Source organism: Penicillium argentinense (assembly GCF_028826775.1).
Source record: "Penicillium argentinense strain IBT 30761 chromosome Unknown utg000011l_segment0_segment0, whole genome shotgun sequence".
NCBI lineage: Eukaryota > Fungi > Ascomycota > Eurotiomycetes > Eurotiales > Aspergillaceae > Penicillium > Penicillium argentinense.
Window position 1 is genome coordinate 2,130,676 of NW_026622670.1, and position 22,825 is coordinate 2,153,500.

General features: G+C 51.0%; 6 protein-coding genes across 6 annotated transcripts; 2 read left to right on the plus strand and 4 right to left on the minus strand.

Moving 5' to 3' along the window:
• Positions 1-2,399: 2,399 nt before the first annotated feature.
• Positions 2,400-4,154, minus strand: N7532_011814 (transposase; the record flags this gene model as incomplete). Its single annotated transcript, XM_056624305.1, has 2 exons — positions 2,400-3,311; positions 3,432-4,154. 2 exons carry the CDS (start codon positions 4,152-4,154, stop codon positions 2,400-2,402), a joined length of 1,635 nt encoding a protein of 544 aa, XP_056469293.1.
• A 352-nt stretch (positions 4,155-4,506) lies between these two features.
• N7532_011815 (uncharacterized protein) lies at positions 4,507-4,761 on the minus strand (the record flags this gene model as incomplete). The annotated part of the gene is made up of 1 exon (XM_056624306.1): positions 4,507-4,761. One exon carries the CDS (start codon positions 4,759-4,761, stop codon positions 4,507-4,509), a length of 255 nt encoding a protein of 84 aa, XP_056469294.1.
• A 432-nt stretch (positions 4,762-5,193) lies between these two features.
• N7532_011816 (uncharacterized protein) lies at positions 5,194-6,333 on the minus strand (the record flags this gene model as incomplete). Its single annotated transcript, XM_056624307.1, has 1 exon — positions 5,194-6,333. One exon carries the CDS (start codon positions 6,331-6,333, stop codon positions 5,194-5,196), a length of 1,140 nt encoding a protein of 379 aa, XP_056469295.1.
• Positions 6,334-9,228: 2,895 nt separating this feature from the next.
• wetA (developmental regulatory protein WetA) lies at positions 9,229-10,824 on the plus strand (the record flags this gene model as incomplete). Its single annotated transcript, XM_056624308.1, has 1 exon — positions 9,229-10,824. One exon carries the CDS (start codon positions 9,229-9,231, stop codon positions 10,822-10,824), a length of 1,596 nt encoding a protein of 531 aa, XP_056469296.1.
• A 1,200-nt stretch (positions 10,825-12,024) lies between these two features.
• Positions 12,025-16,066, plus strand: N7532_011818 (argonaute/piwi family protein; the record flags this gene model as incomplete). The annotated part of the gene is made up of 4 exons (XM_056624309.1): positions 12,025-12,097; positions 12,595-13,120; positions 13,173-14,305; positions 14,367-16,066. The coding sequence occupies 4 exons, from the start codon at positions 12,025-12,027 to the stop codon at positions 16,064-16,066; spliced, it is 3,432 nt and encodes a 1,143-aa protein (XP_056469297.1).
• A 1,953-nt stretch (positions 16,067-18,019) lies between these two features.
• On the minus strand, positions 18,020-22,371 carry N7532_011819 (uncharacterized protein; the record flags this gene model as incomplete). The annotated part of the gene is made up of 8 exons (XM_056624310.1): positions 18,020-18,425; positions 18,523-19,702; positions 19,757-20,005; positions 20,054-20,292; positions 20,351-20,537; positions 20,603-20,937; positions 20,993-21,548; positions 21,702-22,371. The coding sequence occupies 8 exons, from the start codon at positions 22,369-22,371 to the stop codon at positions 18,020-18,022; spliced, it is 3,822 nt and encodes a 1,273-aa protein (XP_056469298.1).
• Between the last annotated feature and the right edge of the window lie 454 nt (positions 22,372-22,825).

Here is a 22,825-nt window from a genome sequence, read left to right on the forward strand (position 1 = left end):
GTTGAAGTTCCCACCGGCAATTCCCGCCTGAGGAAAGTCGATCCACCCTCTGCGCGCTGTCAGAGTCCTTCCTGCCATGGAATCTTCACGGCTCCACCAGCCAAGCCTGCATTGTACACCTTTTTATGCTCAAAGCACCGGCAATCCCCCAACTCCCGAATTTTGTACTCGTACTCGACTTGCTTGAGTGACACAATCAAAAGGAGAAGGGGGAAATTCCTGCTCGAGTCATCAGATAGAGTTCCCACCATGCAGGATGCGATGCATCTCCCACGTCCTGATCTGCCGTCTCTTGTACAAGCTAACGTCGAGCACGGGTCATCACCACATCGCATCGAGGGGGCACAGATGCTCAGGTAGACGCAGTGCAACGAGGCCCTCGGGCGCCGCGAGCAAATTGGACCGTGAATCACCGGTCGTATGGGTCCCCGTTCCTGTCTGCGCAAGTCTGCACCGTTAAGATCGACACGGGCAAAACGGCGAGCCAACTCGCTCGTCCAACTTGACCTGTCACCCCGCCCAGCAGCACCCATCTCGTCATCTCGTCTGGCAAGTCGCACGATGCCCTACGTCTGTATTGCAAGGGGGCGTCGTGACTCTAATGTTGCCGCCACCGGACACCGACCATTTAGCCTTTTCTGCAGCGCTGGACGGATTTTGTTCCTTGTCCACCAAGTGGAGCTCGTGTGGCTCGTACTTTCGATAGTCTTCGTTTGGGCGGAAGCGTATGGAGTCGGAGATGTGTATTTCGACTTCCCCTTACGCCGTCGGCAGGGTCTGGACAATGCCTTTCTGATCCACCTTCTCCTTTCACTATGATGACGATAACCAGCCCCTGTTCCTCGACGGATATCTCTATCGCGTTTACGGAGTACACAGTATCCCAGCAAAGCTAACAGCCGCCCCCCTTATTTTTTAGGTAGCGTCAAGGAGGGGTAGAGCATAGCGCAACTCACATCTCCAAGTTCAAACCGCCACCGTGACAACAGAGGTCAAATGGAGTAACGAAATGCACTCAAAGAAAAAAAAAAAAAAAAAGGAAGAAGCAAAAAGAGGAAGGATCATATGCTATGCCGGCCGTGGGCCCGGCAGCCCATCCCTACCTCTTACGGTAGGATCCTGGAAATTCGCCGACCCTCAACGGTCCGCTAGTAAATCTCCAAATCTCCCCATTCGACGGGTAGGGATTCTCAGATGTCAGGACCTGGTATTTCCTGCTTGAGGCCGCCGTTGGACAAACACGAGTCAGGGGGCGATCCAATCTGCCCATGACTCGGCCATCTGCACCTCGTTTTTACCGATCTGGCTAGGCTCAGGGCGAATGATGGGGAGCGGCGAGAATCCTGAATCTTGAAACACGCGGTCGTGACTGTCGTCTGTTTCGGTCGGCTGTGCTCTTCACGGGGTAACACTGGCAGATGTTCATGGGTGGCTGCAGGAGATTCTAGACCGGCAACAGTAGTCTTTCGGGCTGCAGGCGAGGTTTTTCATGGAGATGGGACAGTATGTATCAGTATCTACTGCTATTCTCCATTTGGTTATCTTTGGTGATTGTTATAAACACGCCCATGCCGTGACATTTTTAAGATACTCGATGAGACCTTGGCAGATCGCGGTGCATGCTTCGCCATCAACACATTCCCCGCCCCCTTCACCATGGTCTTACTGTTTTGAACGCTGCATCCCACCTGCCGTCCGGTTACTTGGGGGGGGGTTCACCCCGACCTAGGTACCTGGTCGAAGTCTTGGTATACACTGTATTAACACCTCAGGAGCCCCTGGGGCTACTGTAATCTCCCCAACATTCATTTGTAGAAGACGGTTGTGGGATCTGTTTCACGTTTATTACAGAATCTGGACCTCTGAGCTTCGAGGCAGCTGAGCCTTTAGATATCAAGGGGTTTGGGGTGCGTATCTACTTCCCGTCAGGCATCTACATGCTTGAGCGATCCGGGCTTTCCAAGCCTAATATATATGTCCATGTAAATCCATGGAACCTATCTATGTTAAAGTTAAGGAACAGTATGATGCTGTGAAGTAGTTAATAATAATAATAATATTATTATTAATAGGGCGATGATAGAGCGACACCCACCTTGGATGTAGCGACCCCCCCCCCCCCCTCCCCCTCCCCCCGGGCTTAGTCTCACCCGTCCCGGCAGCAGCAGCTGGGGCTGCCACCTGTCCAGCCCTGATTTTCAGGCAGGTATTTGATCCAGCCAATCAGAGGACTAAATTTGCGGAGAAATACGGAGGTCAATTCATTAGCTAATCTCTGCATATAATTAATAACTAAATCAAATCAAATCAAATCAATCAGCATACTCAGAATCATCTGAGTCAACCATAGCGCCAGCATCTAGGCTGCTGCCCTCACTCTCGTTGCCCTCGCCGGCGGTTTATATAACCGTCTCCATATCTTCAGTCTCCGTGCGTGTTTGATATCGGGTTCGCATCCTCTCTGGTTGGCCGCTTGCTTGACTGGCACGGCCACCTCGGCCGGCACGGTTGGCACGAGAACCAATGGTACAAGTACCAGTACCACGACGGTCGCGGCCACGTACGGAAGCAGATATACGCTCAAATGCAGATAGCTCACGTTGGGTTGAACGCTCAAACGGTTTAAGAGGGTCTGTAAGGGGATCCGGGAACGAGCCGAGCTCAATTTGGGTTGCTGGCATCTGAATATCCTGTGTCGAGACCGATTCCTGCGTTGATGACTGTATTGGCCGAGACTGGAGGTTATTCCGACATCCAGCCGGCCTACCACGGCGGCGAATCACATGAGGGTTCTGGATTAGGAGGATTGGATCAACTGGGGGTGCATTTCCAATCCTGTAGAGATGCCACTGAGGTTGGAAGTCATCCAATGAGAATGGCTGCTTCTCTTCCGTATGCTTAGCAATCACATGGATACATGGGTATCCTGATGTAATCCGTGAGTTGCAGTGACAATCAGGTGGAATCAGAGGCTTGCCTTCTGCTCCAGGAAGAAAGATATCGTAGGTTGCTTCAACATAGTCGATTGCAGCTAAAGAAACCCGTTTGATGATTGACTGGTAGATCATAGGCAGCTCACGGCAGGGCGCCTTATCTCGCTCAACTGCTATCTGGCCTTTAATCTTCTTGTATTGACGATTAATAACAAGCTCAAAATTATCCAGAATAGCAAGTAGATCCTTGGTTGATGTGTGGAGATCTTGCTTTAATAGCCAGTGAGCTGCCTCTGTACGCGATGTAGACGCCTCCGAGATGCAGATATTGATCTGTGTGTAGCTTAAGGAAGCTCTTAGGGCAATCTTCAATCCACTCTTGGTAATGTAGTCCAGCAATTTTGCATAGACGGGTGCACTGTATTTGGCTTGGAATTGTTCCCAGGCGCTATCGAATTCTGATTGGGAGGTGGCATAGATAAGGCAATTCTATCGCACCATCATCTTGCTCCATCCTTCATCAAGAATCTTACCTACCAGTTCTTCTATATCCTTCTTGGATAACTGTTGATCAGTAGTAGGAAGCGAGATACCATCCCATTCAATAAGTCCTGATTCACGTCCCTCAGTGATAGACTTCCGAAGTAATGGCAGTGCTTTCTTCATGAGATTCATGTTGATGTGCCAGATACAAATGATTGTATCAGCATTAGGAAAGATTGAGTGTACTGCGTTGATAAGAGCATATTCCTTATCTGTTAGGACTGTGCTTGGTCCAGATGGCGAGGATGGACTATCTTGCTGGATATACTCGTATATCTCAGCTAAATAGCCTAACACGATCTCATATGTGTCCTTTTTCTCGTCTGCAATGAATGCCCAGCCAAGATAGACTGACGCTCCAGTACATGTGAACCCAACAATATCGAGTAATGGCATACCGTAGCGATTAGTCTTGTAGGTACAATCCATAGAGAGTACCCAAGGATAACGCTTTAGCATCTCAATACTCTTATAATGTATAGCAAACAGCACATGCACATGATTCTCCTCGTCAAGCGTGCGTCGGAACAGCCATTTAGCATCAGTTGGAAGCTCCATGAGTAATGCCTGGATCGGTGTACGGCCCCGGAGAAACTCCCGATTAAGCTTCGCTCGGAGGTTGTAGATATCCCGATCAGTGATACACGAGTTCGGGTTTCTTGATTCGAGTGTAGTCATGATCTGACGTGTAGGTATTTGGAGCTTAAGTTGTGCCTTGATCTCATTCTCTTCCTCAGCCATCTCACGTTTGCGGTGTACACGATGCGCTGTACACGATGCGCAGATGCTTCGGAGGGTTCATGGCCATTGTGCTCTCGGTTCTCTACCGTAAGAACCCAGGGATCTGGAGACGAGGGCAGTGGCTGACGGCGTAATGTAATCTGGAATTTACAGCCACTGGCAAAGGACGTCGTCTTCCGCTTGCGTGAGGCGTTAGGGATACGATTCGGATTGTATTCACCGCGGCGATCACACTGCAGAGTAACCTATTTCAGCACTCCGCGCTTGGTTTCCTTGGTCCGTGCCTTGATCACAACATATCAGGCAGGCTCTGCGAGTCTATTAATAGTGCCGATTGCTGATTCGGGTCTGAAAAGCGCTGATCAGGTCGAGGCAAGAGCATCAATGGCAGCGCTGGCTCAGCGAACTCGGAGAACTCGGGGAATGCTAGCTCCAGCCCTGGCTCAGCGGTGGCAGCGGTGGCAGCGGTGGCAATCGCTGATTCGTTGGCTGATTCATCGTCGCTTGATGCATCAGATGCGTATGATGTAAGCCCTGGAAGCATCTTGCCGGTGGGAAATCAAAGCAATTGCTGGTATGCAGTGGGGAGGGAGAGTTGGGGAGGGAGGGAGAATTGGAGACGCCAGAGTTGGCATGGCGGTGCGGCTTCTGATTGGCTGGATCAAATGCATGCCTGAAAATCAGGGCGGTCGCTCTATCATCGCCCTAATAATAATAATAATAATAATAATAATAATCATTTTTATTGCTTATCGAAGATTTTACTGCTACCCGAACTGAGAGTAAGATGAACAGTACCAGAATGAGCAAACCCAGTCAGGAGACTGGAAACGTGGGTAAACTATCCTTGGGAATACCCTTCGCCTGTCTTTTTACAGGCGTAATTGGAACCGCTTTTCTTTCATGATCGTGACGTCGTAATTTTTGTGGCATGCTCTTGTCTCGGTGTATGTCGCTTCCCAGATCGAGAGCAAGTTTAAGCTGGTGTCGATGCCGGTAGTTGGTCGGTGCCCAGGGCATGCACGATCCCTCCGGCCAAAAAACTGAGTTCATCCGGGTCGACTTCGACCCGACCGATTGCCAGTCGCTCAAAAAGATACTGCTCAGTATGATCGAGCAGGGCTTGGTAATAGCCAGAGGGTTGATCGGAGCCACTTTGCTGTGCGTGAGAATCGGCGATATCGTGCTCGCGCAATGAAATAAGAGAATCGAACTCATCGACCTCGAGGAGGTTGCGGAAGATTCCGATGACGTGAGTGACGATCGAGTCGAGGTACATGTAAGGGGGGTCGTCGGGATGCATAGGCTCAGCCTGTTGACCGAGACGGATGTTGTCGACTTGGACACGAAGATAACTCTTGTACTTCTGGTCCGAAATGCCATGAATCCCGTTCATCAAAGCAACAAATAGGTTGCAATCGAGATCAAAACCTTCCCGTGTGTACTCCTCTAGCTCACAGACAGATGGTTGAACGACCTCGTTGTGCTCGTATCCATCATCGAACATGTCATCTGCATCGGTTTGAAGAGAAGAACCCTGGGAGCCGCCAGATTGCAGCGAAAGAAGCATCATTTCATGGACCGTCATTTGGGAATCCGAGCCCTCTTCTTCGTCGTCGGAATAATACTCAGGGGCGTCGAAGTACTGGACGGTAGTGTTGAATTGAACAGCGGGCTCAAATCCGATGAACGAATCGTCGAAAGAATCCGTGTGGTCCTGCTGAGTCTCAGGGACATTCTGGGAGGTCTCCTCCCAGACGGAAAAATCGGACATGTCATCATTGGAGTCTTCTTCGTCATTTTCTTCGTCGGAAAGAGCGTCATACTCGGAATCATTCTCATCGGATCCGTAGCCGGACTCGGACTCGGAATCAGATTCGGATTCTTCCTCCGTGCGCGGGTTCTTGAGGATCGACTTCAAGAAAGGTTGTAGATCGGGCTGGGACCGCTTGATCTGATAGGCCGTGACGCTTGACTGCAGCGGAGCAGCGTTGTTCGACGTGACCGAAACTTCATCGGAGCCATAGCAGCTGTCTTGTGAGAAAGACACCTCGAGATTGGTGAAGGTAGAGGTAAGAGAGTCCCACGACTCGCGGTTCATAGTGGAGGTCGCCATATCGGAAGAGATGGAAGTCGATTGCTGAGTATTGTGTACCACGAAAATCCTATGGAATCCGCGAGATGGAAATCCGACTTTAGGTTCGTGGCGAGAGCGAGGAGACAGGAGTGAATGATTCAGTAGAGTGAATGATAGGTGAACTGGCGTCGGTAGCCGTCAAGGCACGGAAAGAAGCCCATATTAAGGGGACACAAGGAGATCTTGTGGACCTTTAAACACGCTTGGGAATAAACCCAGCAAGAATAAACGAGTTCATGGTTTTGTGTCTGAAAATTGTAAAGATGGCTGAGGTTCGGTCGGAGGTGTTCGGGGTGAGAGATGAAAGCGGCGGAATGTGAGGGGAGAATTTGTGTCGCGCCCCGTGTTCCGTCACAGAGAGCAATCGTAGGTCGAACTACGCCGGTGAGAAGGGCGACCGAGGAGAGGGGGAGAGGGGAAGAGTTGGGGTTGAGCCGATAAACCCACGTTCCGCGGGGTGGTCTGGATTTGGAGGGGAAGTTTTGAGTCACCACTTCGGGTGACCGGCGACAGCGAGTCGGGCGCAGGGCGAGGTACTGGGAGGTGCTGGGGGTTTGACGAAGCGATGAGTGAAATCGCAGAGCACTTGTGAGATCTGCGAATTGTAAAGCGGGTGGAAAGAGAAAGTTTCGCAGACGAGAGAAGCCTCAAGATGAAGGGGCGCGCAGTCGCAGGGAATGGAATCGGCCCTTTTCCTGGCTCGCCTCTCTCCGTCATCCTGACTCAGCCGCCTCGCTTTGTAACTATTCTCTGCGGCCATTCTTCCGGTCAGGCACACTGGGTTGCCAAATCAGTCCGGACGATTATAGAACCTACTAGTCCTCCCGCCACGCGCTCATCTACTACTCGTATCTTTCGGGCATCGACCAGGCCGACTCTCGCCTGTTCAGTCGCTATTTGGGCCCTTTCGAGGCTGTGTAGGCGGCACGTGATTTCCTTGCTCCGTTGCCGGATTGGGGCCCGAGGCAGGATCGCCCACTTTATTGACAATAATGCTCGCCAAACGCAGGTCGTGTCACACGAATTGTGGTCACGCCGGAGATGCGCAAGGAATTGAGTATACCCATGGATGACGCATGTGCTGCGCATGGGATTTTGCTCGAGCTGCTTGACACCTACTGAAACATAGCAGAGGGTTTCGGGTGTTGCGATCTGCTAAGAACGCTCAAGCCTGACAATTGCCTTACCCTTTTAGCTTTCCCAGAACCCTCGGCCCTCTGGATTATAAGCCTCGTACCTGTTGCAGCCAGTTGCAGCCAGACTGACAACAAAACGTGTTCGCCCGAGCAGGAAGTGTCGACATCAAAAACACCGTCTTGGCCACATACAAACAACGACCCACATCCATAAATCTGTGTTGTACTAACGAAGAAACAACAATTGACTACCCTACGCACCGCCTAGGGGAAGGTTCGATTCCCCAAGCCGCATTTGGTATATGCTACCTTTTTTAGCAACAAGGGAGCAACTGGGTGATGGCAAGATACTACAGTACTTTTTCCCTTTTGACTAATTGCCCTTGCTGGTCATTAACCTCAATGGTCCGACCATTCGCACAACTCAAAAGGAGCGTTTCTTCCAAGCATGGCTGTGGAACGTGGCCTCGTGTATATTTCGATGCATTCGACATTGGCCGGTGCTCAAGCAATGTGGATAAGAATAGAATGGGCTCAATTCGAGAAGCTCTAACGGTCTGCCGGCCGCCGATCTTTTGCAGCCCGGGGCTTTCTTTCTCCCTCGGCAAACCCTAGTCGGGAATCACGCCAGTCGATCTGATCTTCTCGAATGCCAAAGACTTTTCGGTGCATTGTCGGAAGGGGCGGGAGTGACATTCCCCCAGTCTCTAGCATTCCAATCCACATTCCAGCCTTATCGACGCATAGGAATTGGAAGGAGAGCTTTATCAGCTCCACCAGACAGCGTTGACCCATGAGGGAAGAGTGGGAGAAAAAGTACGGCCAAGCTACTGTCGATCCTACCGTCCACCGAGTCATCCTTGGGACGGTCGAGACAATCAGATATCCGCTGTCATGACGCTTACACTAAGGCGATCCTGGCAGGTGACCTTCTGCGCGGCCAGTCCGAAGACACGTCCTGGGATTTCATGCCTTCTTTCACGGCTCGGCGGACGTTCCGTCCCAGGCCCAATGCCACCCCGGTGCTATTGAAGCTATGCCGATCATCCCCGGAGGGTGTTGGTTGGCATACCGACTCTAGCCCTGCACCCGCCACACTGACTTATTCAGGGCTGCGATGCTTTGGGATTAGTGAGAGAGGGTTGCATTCCCCACGGTGGCTATCGAGACTGAGGTCTCCTACGGGAGGTGGATACCTACTGGCGCATCAAACAGCCGCTCGAATTCTGGCCTCTCTGATTGGCGTTGCCCCGGTAGAGCAGACTTGAGTCATTCCTTTGAAGTAGGATGGAGCCCATGGGCAGCCAACCAGGTCATTCACAGAGCATTCCTCGTCCATATGGGGTTGTGCTTGGAATGTATGCAGAAAGCCAGAGGCTGGAGGCGACGAGGGCCCTTCAAATAGTCGCCTCGAGCTGTTTGTTTGCTTTGCTTTCTTTGCATGCTCTGCAGTGTTTTCGTTGATTGACAAACTGTCAAACACAGGCAAACTCTTTGGTCATCTCACATTCCCTGCATACCTGATTCCCAGGGTCCGATCTCCAGGCATCTATCGCCCGCTCCTTTGCATTTGCATTACTTGCATTACATTACATAGGGTTTTGCATCCGCTGCAAACCCGTCCTCTCCGATCCCTTAGCTTGAGATCCTGTGGTCACCAATCACAGCGTCCCATCTGCACTCCGGGTGTTCGACCTTGACACAATCCACTTCGCCGCAAACGGAAAGACAAAGCAAGATGTTCGCTCAACCGTTCGACCACTCGTTCAATGACTTGTTCAACCAATACGTCAATATGGAGTCCTCCGGGCCCGACGGCAACAAAGACTCGTCGTTCTCTGGTGACCTTGACCAACTCTTCCCACTAGATTCGCTTTCCAGCGACTGTGGCGATCTCTCCCCCACTGGCTCCACTTCCAAATGCCATCGTCAATCGCCGCAACCTTGGGCTAAGGACTGGTCTCTGCAAGAAGACAGCTCTTCCGGCGACCACTTCGCTTTTCAAGACACCGTCCACCCTTCCGCCATTTCTGACCTCGGCCTGAACAATTTCGAGGTCTCCTCCCACCCTACTGGAACAAACGGCATCCCATCCGCCTCGCCATCCACCCCGCCAGCTACTCCTCAGCGCAAAGCTAATAAGAGTGCTCTCATCACCCCCAAATCTATCCGCCATCGTGACCCGAATGAGCGTCGCGCGCTTCTGCGCAAGCAATCCTTCTCTCCCAGTCTGATGCGCTCTTCCATCCAAAAGGGAAGGATGGCATACCCCGAGGTCTGGGCCCAGAAGCTCCAGAACTTCACGTTCGCCGGCTCCGATGATCGTCTGCCGCTCTCTCCCCCACCGTCGGATGTGCTTATCAAGCACGAGAACATGACCGCCGACGCCATGCACCAGCAACAGGACTCGGCAGAAATGCCTGGTCAGTATGACACACGCTTCTTTCACCAGTCCCCCGCTGTTTCCATGCCTTCGCCTTCTGTTGGCGCATATGCTCGACACCAGCACCAATACATCAACCAACCCGGCTCCGCAGCCTTGACCAACTCCAGCCCTCCCTCCGCAGATGAGATCTTCTCTTCCTCACACTCCTCCGATCCTCATTCGATCTCCTCATGGCAGTCTGATGCCCTTGGTACCTCTTCTCTTTCCTTCACACCCGACCTCCAGTCGCACGATTCCCAGTGGTGGTCTCCTATGCCCTCGCGGGCCACACAGCAACCGCAACAGCAGCAGCAGCAGCAACAACAACAACAACAGCCAACTCCTTATCAGTCCATGGTGCCTTCTCCCGCACCCCAGCGCTCCATGCAAAGTGTTGGGGGCCATAATGACCTGATGCAAGGCGGCTTGATGATCCAAATGGACCCGACCTTTGACATGTCCGGCAATTCCTCCTCCTTCTCCTCCAATATTGCCTCGAGTTCGCAAAAGTTCGTTACTCCATTCACCGCCCCTCAACAAGTCCACACCTCCCGCTCTCCCTCCCTCTCTCCCAAGGCCGGGACATCCCCGAAAAACTCCCGCAACAAAGGACACAGCCGTACCCACAGCCGCAAGCTTTCTGGCCAGAGCATGAACGGACCCAAGTCGGCAAAGTCCTCCACCAGCCCCCGTGGCTCCAACAAGTCTGTGAATGTGTCCTTCGTGAATTTCACCTCCCAGGATAGCCAAAGGATCCTCACCGGCGTCGCGCCCTCTGGCAGCTCCAAGACAAAAGCCCGTCGTGAGCAAGAAGCCAAGGACCGACGACGCAAACTGAGTGAGGCGGCTCTCCGTGCCGTCCGCAATGCCGGCGGCGATGTCGATGCTTTGGAAGCAGTATTATGCTGAAGCATATATAATCCGTGTTTCTTTCATTTCTTGATTGTGATTAATATCTGACGTTATAGCCGGTGTTATTTTGCTTTTTATTATATCATTGGGAATATCGGATCCGGTCATTACGGTGTTTTGAGTCGCTCTTGTGTTTTCTTCAAGCTCTGATTTTCGGATTCTCCAAAACGTTCTATGTATTTCTAATGTCTAGACATATAAACATGTCCAATATCATCACATAACTCGTGAACCCTTTTCCACTTCGGTATGCTCTCACTTCCCCTAGCACTGCCTCTAGAAATCTCATCTACCTACGCCTCCTACAGGTAAGTTATTTTACACCATCCGTCTTTGCATATGTTCTCATAATTAAGCTACCATCTCTCCACAGAACTGTCCTGGCCGCGCATGTCAGCTGTGACAAGTTTCCGAGTCAAGCCTACAAATGCGCCTCTTCACCATTGCTCTTTCTCCGACCTCATCCTCAATCTCCATACGAACCAGACCCATTCCAGGACTTATGTACTCGGGTGCCATGGGCGATCCGGCATATTATTCTCAATATCTTGATTTGCTTTGTCAATCCAAGCCCGCCATATATGCCCGACTCTTGCTAATTCCAATTGCCTAGGAACACCTTCCTCAATAAGAAGTTTGATATCCACAACAATTCCTGATGATCGCTCCTTTGACGTGCCCTCGTCAACCTGAAGCTGATTTCTAGTGTATGATGCTAGTGTCGGCTTTACCGGCAACTATGCGATTCGTACGGCTTTCGAATGCCCATGTCTTTCCGTTCCCGCCAAGCGTCTGATACTTTACTGCCGATATGGTCTTCGATGACATGCGTTTTCACAGGAGAGCACATCAATCCCATAAATCATGTCTCCGACCAGTTCGAAAATTCTCCAAGGAATCTTAAAAGTTTCAGAATCCCGGGGTATAAATTCAGGTTCTGGACCCAAATCATTCTTTCTTTTTGATTCTCCCCATCAGCCATACCGAAATCGAAATCGCCATACCGACATCGTAACTCGAAACCGTTTTACCCGCATCTGCACAGGTGAGCAACAGACCAGACAAGCCTTTATCACGATTTGCTATTTTTTCGCACACTCACTATTCTCTGTTTGTTCAGTCCCCATTCATGTTTTTCTCACTTTCACTGTCATTTACTTTTCATTCTTTGTTCCCCAAACACTCCTGTTTTCACAGATGCACAAGCCTTATATTCTCGTGAAATCCGAGCTCGCCGAGACTCCCATGAAAAATCTGGACTTGCAGAATAGTATGTCCGGATCATCCCCCCCAGCACTCTCGTTTGCCATCGTGGTTCGCTACACGATGCAATTCTTTGCAGTCCACAGCCCCTCGCAGGCTCCGGACTCATCTCATTTTCCTCTAGTATAAAAGGACAGCTTCTCCCATTTTCTCGTCTCCTCATCCTTCGCATATTCCTTGACCAACGCGCCTTTTTCATACATCTCGAGTATGTTTGCTTGCTCTTGACTCTTTCTCTTGTTCCTTCCCCCCTGTATCTCGAGATTTGTCTGCATCTCTGCTTCTCCCTCTGCATGCCCAGCTTCCATACTCATCGCTAACAAGCTCTAGCTCTCAGTTCTCGAACCCACCTCGACAATCCGACTCGGTGCTTCCACCCACCGCGTGGCAATTGCCTTGATACTGTTCCCCATCGCCTCTATCCCCCTTCCTCCGCCTTCCGCGATTACTGACCTTACCTATCTTCTCCGATTTCGCTCCTTCAGCTCTCAATAAGCCCCGAAGAGCGCGACAAACGTCGCCGACGACCTTGCCGTACCAACCTTTTCCCTTACACCGACTCACACTCACACTCACAATTTGACCAATCGTCATGTCTTCTCGAGGATCCAGCTCACGGGGACGACGTGACTCCCAAGGCTCGCGACATAACAGCCCGCCCGGCAGCCCTCGCCCCGGCAGCCCTCATTCTGACCGACCACGAAGCCCGCACGGCTCCGGCTCAGGCGAACGGTCCCCAAGACACGGGAGCCCTAGTGGCGAGCCTCGACGACCCCATGGCAGCCCTTCCGGGCAGTCCCAGCGACCCGGCTCTCCTGGTCAATCGCAGAGATTCGGCACAAGCCCTCCTGGACAGTCTCAGCGACCTAGCCCCCCTGGGTCCCAACGACTCAGTCCTCCCGGGCAGTCTCAGCGTGGCGGGCAGCAACAGATGCCTCACCGGCCTCGTGGTCCAGGCGGACCTCCTGGGCGAGGTGGCCAAGGTCCGCCAAACCCCCAGCGGAGAGCCCCGGAGGCGAAACAAGAGTAAGTACAGACCATTTCCTTTTTTTGCAATTTCGACATGACTGACGATTTTTCAGTGTTATGTTCACCTCGGATACACCTGACGAGGGTATCGCTTTGTTCGAAGACAAGTGTTTGAACTCCAAGCAAGACATCAAACAAGAGGCTCAGCTCGACTTCCGAGACCAGGACGTGAAAGAGAAGAATCCGCTGCCTCCAGTGAGGCTGCCCATTCGTCGCCCCATCTATGGAATGAAGGGAAAGAAGATCAACCTCCGCGCTAATTTTTTCCCCATCCGTTTCGGGCCCTCGGCCGTCTTCTATGCCTACAAGGTGATTTTCGAACAACCACCAAACACCAAGCGCCACGTTATCCAGGTCTTCACGAGCTTGGTGAAGAACCCGGAGTTCGCTCGGTTTGGCCCGCCGGTCTCGGATCTTGCTACGTGGTTTGTGACCACTCGGAAGCTCGATATCCAGGCGAAAAGGGTCGGGGTCGACCCCGGAGACGACGGAGTTCCCAAGCATGTGTATACAGTTCGATTCAAGCTCCAGGGCGACGGCCGCCTGCCGCTGGAGGCCGTGACCAGGGGCCTGAGCAACCCGGACGTCCACATGAAAGTCAGCAATGAGGACTTTGTGATCCAGATGCTCAACATCATCGTGAGTGGCTACGCATTCAACGACCCTGGTGTGGCCATCACCGACAAGAGTCGTTCCAAGTATTTTTACATCGACGATCGCGCCGAGAAATGGAACCTCGGTGGTGGCCTGGAATGTCTTCGAGGCATCTTTTCAAGCGTGCGGCCTGGCCCGAGCAAATTCATGCTGAATCTCAATGTCAGCAACAGTGCCTTCTACCAGCCTCTTCCGATGGACGAATTCTACAACGAGTTCCTTCGGATGCGCAACGAAGATTATGATGCGCTCCACCGGACCCTTCGAAATGTCAAGGTGACTGTCAAGCACCTTAAGCCCCTGAAGGATGATAATGGAAATCCTGTGCCCCGCGTCAAAAACATCTGGGGCCTGGCGACTACCAAGGACGGGGCCCCAATTAAGGACGACCAACAGGGGCGCCTCACTGCCAAAGTCCCCAGTCTGGCAGCGGACCCATACGACGTGGAATTCTGGTGTCAAGCTAAAGATGATCGTGGAAACCCGACAGGACCCGGGTGGTATATCTCGGTGGCCAAATACTTCAAAGAGCGTAAGTGAAACCCGAGAATGGAGCTGTTTTGAACGGAGTTGAGCTAACACAGTCCATACAGAGTATAACATCACCGCGCGGAAAGGGCTCCCGGTGCTCAACGTTGGCAACACCGCTCGTCCGATCTACATGCCCATGGATGTCTGCCGAATCATCAAGGGACAGCAATACAACGGCGATTTGTCGACGGCCCAGCGGCAAGAGATCATCAAATTCAGCTGCCGCCGGCCACCGGACAACCACGAGACGATTATGAATCTCGGTCGCGATATCCTGGGCATCCCCACCAAGAAGTTCCGCAATGAGAAGCAAATGGACTTTGCGGACACCATGGCTGTCGTCCCCGGAAGGATCCTAGATCCTCCTACCCTCAAGTACGCCACTCGCCCAGAGGCTCCGCGGAACGGATCGTGGAACCTCGTCGGCAAGAAGTTCCTCAAGGGCGCGTCGATTGAAAGTTGGGTGTGCGTCTGGATCAAGGCCGGCGGCACGAGGCAAAAACCCGAAGAAATCACTACGGGCTTGGGCGAGTTCCGGGCTAAGGCGGGCGAGATGGGCCTCGTGCTCAGGGGTATCCCGGCCATCGTCTCCTTTAACCTGGATGGCCGCGATCTCTTCACCGAACACCAAGCACTTTTCAAGCTGCTCGATGGGGTTCACAAACAATCGAAGCGACCGGACTTTGCCCTTATAGTCATCCCCCAGGGCGCAGACAGGGTCTTCCGATATGTCAAGTGGCAGTGCGATGTGCGGATCGGTCTTGCAAACCACTGTGTCCTGGCCAACAAGTTCACGAGGACTGACGCTCAGTACATGGCCAATAACGCTTTGAAGGTCAATTTGAAGTTCGGCGGCATCAATCATACACTCGATACCAATTCATCGGGCCTGCTGGCTGCTGGAAAGACCATGGTGGTGGGAATCGACGCGACGCATCCTGCCCCGACTGATACGGATAATTTCCCGACCATCGCAGCCATTGTGGCCAGCACTGATGGAGGACTCGGACAATGGCCCGGTGAAATCCGCATCCAATCCCGCCGCCAGGAGATGATGGAACATCTGACGGACATGATGCTGAAGCGCCTCCATCGCTGGACCTTGGGTGGCAAAAAACCTCTCCCTGATAATATCCTGATCTACCGTGATGGGGTGAGCGAGGGTCAATATAATCAAGTCTTGGTGACTGAGATGACCGCCCTCAGAGGTGCTTTTGCAAAAGTCTACAAGGACCGATCACACCCGAGACTCACCATTCTGGTGGTCACCAAACGCCATCATGTCCGGTTTTTCCCTACCTCTGCACAAGATTGCGATCGGACAAATAACTGTAAAAATGGCACACTGGTCGAGCGCGGCATCACCCGTCCGTGGTATTGGGATTTCTATCTCCAGGCTCAGACTCCGCTGCAGGGTTCGGCTCGTCCAGCCCATTATGTGGTGCTTTACGACGAGATTTTCACGAAGAATCCTTCGTCGCCCAAAGGTTACAACGCTGCCGATGCTCTTCAGCAACTGACACACAACATCTGCTACATGATGGCGCGTTGCACCCGTGCAATCAGTTACGGGACACCCGCGTTTTTGGCAGATCGGTACTGTGATCGTGGTCGCAAGTATGTGCTTGCGTATTACGAGGAAAGAGAAGCTATGCTGAAGAAGAGTGGGAAGAAGAAGGTGAACAAGTCTGATATTCCCGTGCCTGAACCTCATTACATTGAGGTTCATCATACTCTTGCGGAGACTATGGTCTACATCTAGACTTCTACTTCAATTTTGACGTCACCACAGCATTCAGTTGGATTTTATCCTCAATCCTGCAGCAAGCTGCATTTAGCTTACCCTTTATTTCGAGCGGTTACGATCGTTTCAATTTTGAAGGATAATGTTTCCTTCTATTGGTTAGAGAACCACGGGGATGTTTTGGTTTGACACCTGTGATTTGAAACTGGGGGAATCTTATTGAACAAACACCAAAAAAAGAGGAATTTTGAAGGAACGACGAAAGACGGATAAAAAAAAAGAGAAGTACCCTCCCTTATTTTGTTTGACATCTGTGATACGGAACTGATGGCATACTCTGTTAGAACAAAAACCTTTGAAAAACAGGAAACGGAGTGCGAAAGATTGAAGAACGAAAAGAGCAAAAAGACAAAAAAAAGGATTTTGGAGCGAGTTATTTTAGTGTTTTATTTATTTTATTTAGAGCGAACAGAAATACAAAAAAAGACCATTTGCTCGCTCAGTTATCGATGTGCCATTGTAGTATCAGTAATTTATAGATATTTTTTAAAAATCTAGAACGTTTCTCTAAAGCTGAAAGGTTTTTAAATTTAAAACATATCCTACTAATCGAAACATGTTCTAGAAGCCGTGTTATAAAAGTGTTGTTGATGATGATGATGATGATGAATTCATTTGCCCGATGTAGCTCGCTCTAAATATATGCTGCTATGCGGGAGTGCCGTCAGGCCCGCCGACAGCTAGAAGTGATTGCCAGCCCACTGGACGACCGTTTCATGGAACTCGCAGTGTGAGTTTCTTACCGGTCGCCCTCGAATATAGAAATGTAAAAACGATAAACAAATGGGAAACTGCACCAGAACGAATGTCATGGCCCCGTCATTGCTCAGTGAGGGGCTGTTTCTCTCTATCTATCCCTCCATGGCTCCCTCATATCATGATATCACCGGGGTCGCCACCTTTTGCGCAACCATCCAACCCGTCAGCTGCCGCTCACGTGCTCGCTTGGATCAAGGGAGTACAGTGGATCTGGCACTGCAATCCTAAGGGGCGCCATCCTTCTTCTTCCATCACACTGTCCTAGGGGATCATTCTTTCCATTTCCTCTCCATCCATCCGGAGGAGTGTTTTATAGGAGTATCTCCAAGGACTTCATTGCTGCGGCTGTTCATCTTCACTCCGCTCGCTAACCTCGTACCATATACCATCGTCCTGGGTCTTCGATCGTGGGTGCATCGGTCAGAATCACCGGAGGAGAGGATTTGCGTGGCATCGGGACGGGTGGCCGTAACTAGTCGCTGGGATTCTGTACTGTCAAGAGCTGACCTCTGTTGCATGTCAAATTCTCCATGGATTCCCTCGATTTTGAGGGTTGTACGCAATTCAAGCTTGAATCTTACCACTTACCACTTACCACTACCCGCACCTCAATCTTCTCTCTCATCATCCATAATCTCAACACATATGACAAGAAAGGAGGCACAATATTTGACATTACTCTCATTTAGGCCACTGTTGTCTCTTTTATTGTCACAGAATATGTATATCTCTATACAAATAAAAAACATTTCTAGAGGAATATGTTGCCAAATCTTGAGTGCTTTACAAAATTGAGATATATCCCAATACCTGCAACGTATCTGAATATAATTCTGTCATGCTACTGGTCTTTGTGTTACAGAGTTACATAATTGTTGCAGAATTTGCGACGGCTTCTCAACACTTTCGCAACAGTTGCCCAGAACCCATCAACTGCCGCTATTGACGTGTCTTCCTTAGTATAGTTGGATCTATATAGCTTATAGACCATGGGAATCAGAATGATTAAAGTATCACAAAGCTAGCAAGCTCAACTACTTTTAGTGTCAAAAGATGGGGACCGTAGAGATTCAGAACAACACTAGACTTAAAAAGGTAGACGATGCAATCCAACCAAAGAAAGAGGCAGTTGTGAGGTAACCACGCACTCGCTCACGAACTACCAAGCATAACCTTATCTACATGCTCTCTAACCCTGGGGTACACCTCCGTATGGGCAGTGACCCCCATCCAGCAATCTAGGTGGCCTCTTCCCTCGAAGACAACTCTCTCATAGTCATCTGGACCATGTGCATTCCGAAGCATTGTGTATGAGACATCCGTGCTCTCAGGCGCATACACTGCATTATTTGCTCCCGAGAAGAAGAAAATGGGAATGCCTTCAAGGCGTGCAATATTATATGGAGTCACAAGGTTGATCGATGTTGGGGGGTTGGTGGTTACATGGCCAAGACGACCCATGGACATGAGATGACCGAGGGAGCGCATGGATGTGCCACCTAGGAAGTTCGCCAGCTGTGCGTGAGTTGGGGCGTTGAGGTTTTTGTGCGTCCAGAGGCTGCGGGAAATGGAAGCAAAAACAGTTAGCATGTGGTAATATTCTGTTGGAGGAGCTAGAATTGAGGGATGAGCGCAGATGACTGTATCTTACTTACCGGCCAAAAACTAAACTGCTTCTACGGCAGACGACTGAATCGCAGAGCTCCGCTTTGCTTCCCACAGGGTAGAAGCGTAAGGTCTGATTCAGAATCTGTTGGACGAGCGAGTCGCTGGGGCTACTAGTGCAGCTGAACCATGAACCCACGACCTTGTTGTACAGGCTGTTCAATGGGATCGGTAAGGAAGCTATGGCCAGATTAACGTTGGGAAATAGCGGATGCATGAAGACATTTGATGCGGTGATGCCTTTGATCCAGCCTGCTGGAATGCTTCCGTCCAGAAGGCCCATGGACAACGCGACAGAGCCAGCGCAGTGAGCAATCACATAGGTCTTCTCCGCTTGCCCGTGCCTCTGTGCCTCTTGCAACTTGCGAATCTTGGCCAAAGCAGCGAGGATGTCAAGCCGCGCGTCGAAGGTGGTATACCCTTTCATGGCCGCCATGGACTTGCCCACTCGATGCGTAACACAGTAGATCCGGTAGCCCGCTTCGCGGAAATAATCAATGGCATTCTTTTCGATAGTGGGAAGGCCGAATATTTGATAGTCAACTGCAGCGCCAGGAACAAACAGAATAGTTGGCCTGGCGGTGAATGTGTCGCTGCCTAGCGGATTCCACATTTGCATTGTTGAATGGACGCCATCGGAGGCGATCACAGTGAATGTCTCAGATACCTCCGTTACGTTGCTGTAGCCATGAAATGTGGGACTGGGCCATTGGAGGTAAGTCAACGGCGCGAAGAAAATCTTGGAGGCCTCTCTGGTAAAGTAGGTAAGGAAACTGGCAACGGATTTGGCCTTTGCATACAGATTTCGGCCAGTGGGTTCGAGTGTTGCAAGTTCCGAGACGAAGTCTGCTGGTTGGATATGAAGCTTACCGCGTCCGATGACCTTACCGTCTGGTACTGTGATGGTGACGTACAGAGTGGATGTCGCTTTCCAAAAGCCAATCGGATCAAAAGCAACGGAGGGATTGACGACTTTATAACCATTGAAATGGAGCTTTTCACGTGATGGGGATATCATCTCGAAGTTATAGGTCAAGTTCCGAGTAGTTGGTTCTCTTGGATCCTGATTGAAGAGCTGGAAATCGCCCCTATGTACCATGAATGGACCCTTAAGCCCAGCACAAGAGAAGGAGCCGGTCAGCATGGCGGAATGAGCGCTGCTAGAGACCACTTGGGAAAGTTAGCCTTCCAACAGAGAAGAAACCCAGGATGTGGTAGATTTACAATTTTCGGTGTCCCAGGACTTCACACTGAGGAAAAATCTGGCGGCCTCGCATTCGCTGCGAGCCATTTTGGTGGCAAGATCAAAGTCTTTAACATCGTCTCCAATGTGGATGAAGCCAGACATTACCTCCGTAAACCCAATTCCACTGGTCTGGTCATCCTTGGCCACATCGATGAGCTTTTCCGTGGTTTCAACGCCTGCATTATCCACCAGAGGGAATCTTGGTCTGCCATATAGGTTTAAGATGCCTATTACAAGTAAATATCGCATCAGCGGATTTACTAGTGTTGACTTACCATTGCTCGTATTGAAGTCAATGTCGATGCCTCTCTTTTTCGCAGCTAGTTCGACTGACCTCTCGGCCAATGCAGTGATTGTGGCGAAGGGATTGGCTCCGAGAGCAGTGGGAATGAGAGCGCCGTCGCAGACAAACAAACCTTCATGGACCCCAGTGCCCTTGCCTTGTAACACTTCACCCATATGGTTTGTCCCGCCGTTTGCACCTGTTCCATCACTACTGATACAGGCTCCACCGCTGCAAGAGAATGTGAGTTATAGGTAGCAGTCATATGATGGGTTCTGAGAGAACGTACATTGCGTGAACAGTTATTTCTTGCTGACCCAGAGCAGCCCAGAACGGACTTCGCATGTAAGTTCCTCCCACAGCATTCGTCGCGTTCGCAAGGACTGAATCGAGGTACTTGACGTGCTCGGAGCGGCCTACGCCCAAGAATTTGAGTATCGGTCTATCATCTTGAAGCGTGAGAGTCGCCTGGTTGCCTAAGATCACAAGACTTATTGATGGCTGCATCGAGAAATTAAAGGGCATGTAAGAGGCGACTTACTGTCATGCGACATGACTAGATATACCTGAGTCTTCGCGGTGCTCCCTTTGCGGAAGTATGGTCCCAGAAGCTTGCTGCCCTGCCTTGCCAACAAGTGTCCTACCTTTTCAAGAACACCAAGTTCCCTAGGGGCGATCTGTCCAGGCAAGTGTTCAAGCATCGCTTCGAATAACGGGGCAAGCGCTTGTGGTACAGTTCCTTCTTCGATAACGAACCCATCCTGCGGATGACGTTGGCTCCGACAATCAATCACCCCGGTGATGCATGGCCCAATGGGACGCTCTGGCGAAGGAAATGGGCGCCCAACAGAGTTGACATTGTAGTCCGTGTTGTAGCTACCTCCCACCGTTTTAGCGATGGAACACAGGAGAAAAAAAAGAACCCACGTACCCAAATGCTAGGATATCTCCATTGCCACTCATTCCAGTGCCGATGCTGTCACTCATCTCCAGGCCCATCTGTTTACTGCGGACAAGAATCTCGGTGGTGCCCAAGCTTCCGGCCCCAAGGAACACGCATTTTCTTGCGTGTACCCACATCAAGTCCTCGTAGATGTTTTCCTTGAACGCTCCCCGCTTGCCGCCATGCCAGGCAAAATAGACGATATATCCTTCTCCGTCCGGGGCTGCCTTGATGTACCGCACTTCACATTCGCAGAACATTTCCGCTCCCCAGTTCCAGGCGTCGCTGAGATAATTCACCAAAGTACTCGACTTGCTCCCGTCATTGATGCCGGTGGCGTCCATACCGGTGAGAGTGGAAGCATGCATTTCGACTCCAGTACTATTGGGTCCATCAACGAAGCGAGTGGTCTGCGGAACGCGATAGAATTTCTCTCCAAACCCCATAAGATCTGCCTGTCTCTGGAGTAGGTCCAGTTTTGGCAGACCCGGAAGATCAAGAGGATATGAAGCAGGTTCCAGAACATCTCTGGCCCGGCCATAATCTGTAGGATATTAGATCAAGTCCAATTGTCCATATCCACCTATCCAGCAAGAAAGGCTGAGAAATAACAAGCAAAAGCGATCTCCTGTGAGGAGCACATCGTTTGAAATATCCCAGTTCTGACCTGCCGTAGGAGAAAAGAGGAACAACATACACTTTTTCCAAGCCGCCTCATCTTTCAGCTCCGCCGGCCAACAGTTCATGTTCAGAACCTGCTGGTCGGCCTCCAAGAAGACGTTCGCATTCAGCAAACTGGTCCCGCCTAGACCGTTTCCAACGAACGCATTCTGTCCCTCCCCAACCACCAGGTGGTAGAGTCCTGTCGGGTCTCCTCCTTCGGTCCACTTGCCCTTGGTCCTCCAGGGAGCGAATTCCCCGCTGACATGAACCTCCTTCAAGGCATCAGGCAGTTCCTCCGGATACTCACCAGGCCATTTCTCCTTGCCGCGCTCCAACAAACAAACGCTCTGCCGACCCCTCGCCATTCGACTCGCGGCGACTCCCCCGCCGTATCCAGAGCCAATGACGACAACATCATAGGAGGTTCGCATGAGCTCAACAGGGCGAGAAATACGGGGATAGCGAGCATGTAATGTATCATGCACGTTGAGTTTGACTTTGGTTTGGTCTTTCAACTGTGGCTGATCGGTTTTGGGTCTTTGGCCCTTGGTGGTGATGAAGGGGCCTGATGAGTCTCCATCTGGAGTCCGTTGGGCGTCCTTCAGTTTTGGGGGATGTCCAGACTGGGAAGCAGAGGGAAATAAGTTGGTGGGGGTGGAGGGCTTGACGCCGTCAACAGGGGGAGGCAGGATATCGGAGGCCATAATTCTCTGTTTTACGCCTTTCTCCAAGCGCCTCGCATTTATTCCAGCGCAATGGAATCTTTTCTTCTAGTCTTCAACTCCTTTATAGCTCGAGGTTCGACATGTCTATCATTAATAGTCTTAGGCTCCCGTTATTTTCGTGTTCTGGGCCTGAATAGAACCCAAGATTTGCAAACCATTACAAGCTGGACGTCATCCTTTTGTCATAATTTATCATTAAAGGAGCTACAGCTTGCTTTCATTGTCTGACTCCCAATTGACAGTCAGACTTGTACGAGTCCATCCGGTAATCAAAAATTTCTGTCAGATCGCTCGAGGTCATAGATATCAATCAATCAATACTCTATTAACCTAATGTAGCCGAACTAGTGGCGTAATGGCTATGTAGGCGCTTCCTCCGTCGGAAGCAAGAGTAATCCGAACGCCAGCCCGTGCGTAGTAGATGACAAATACA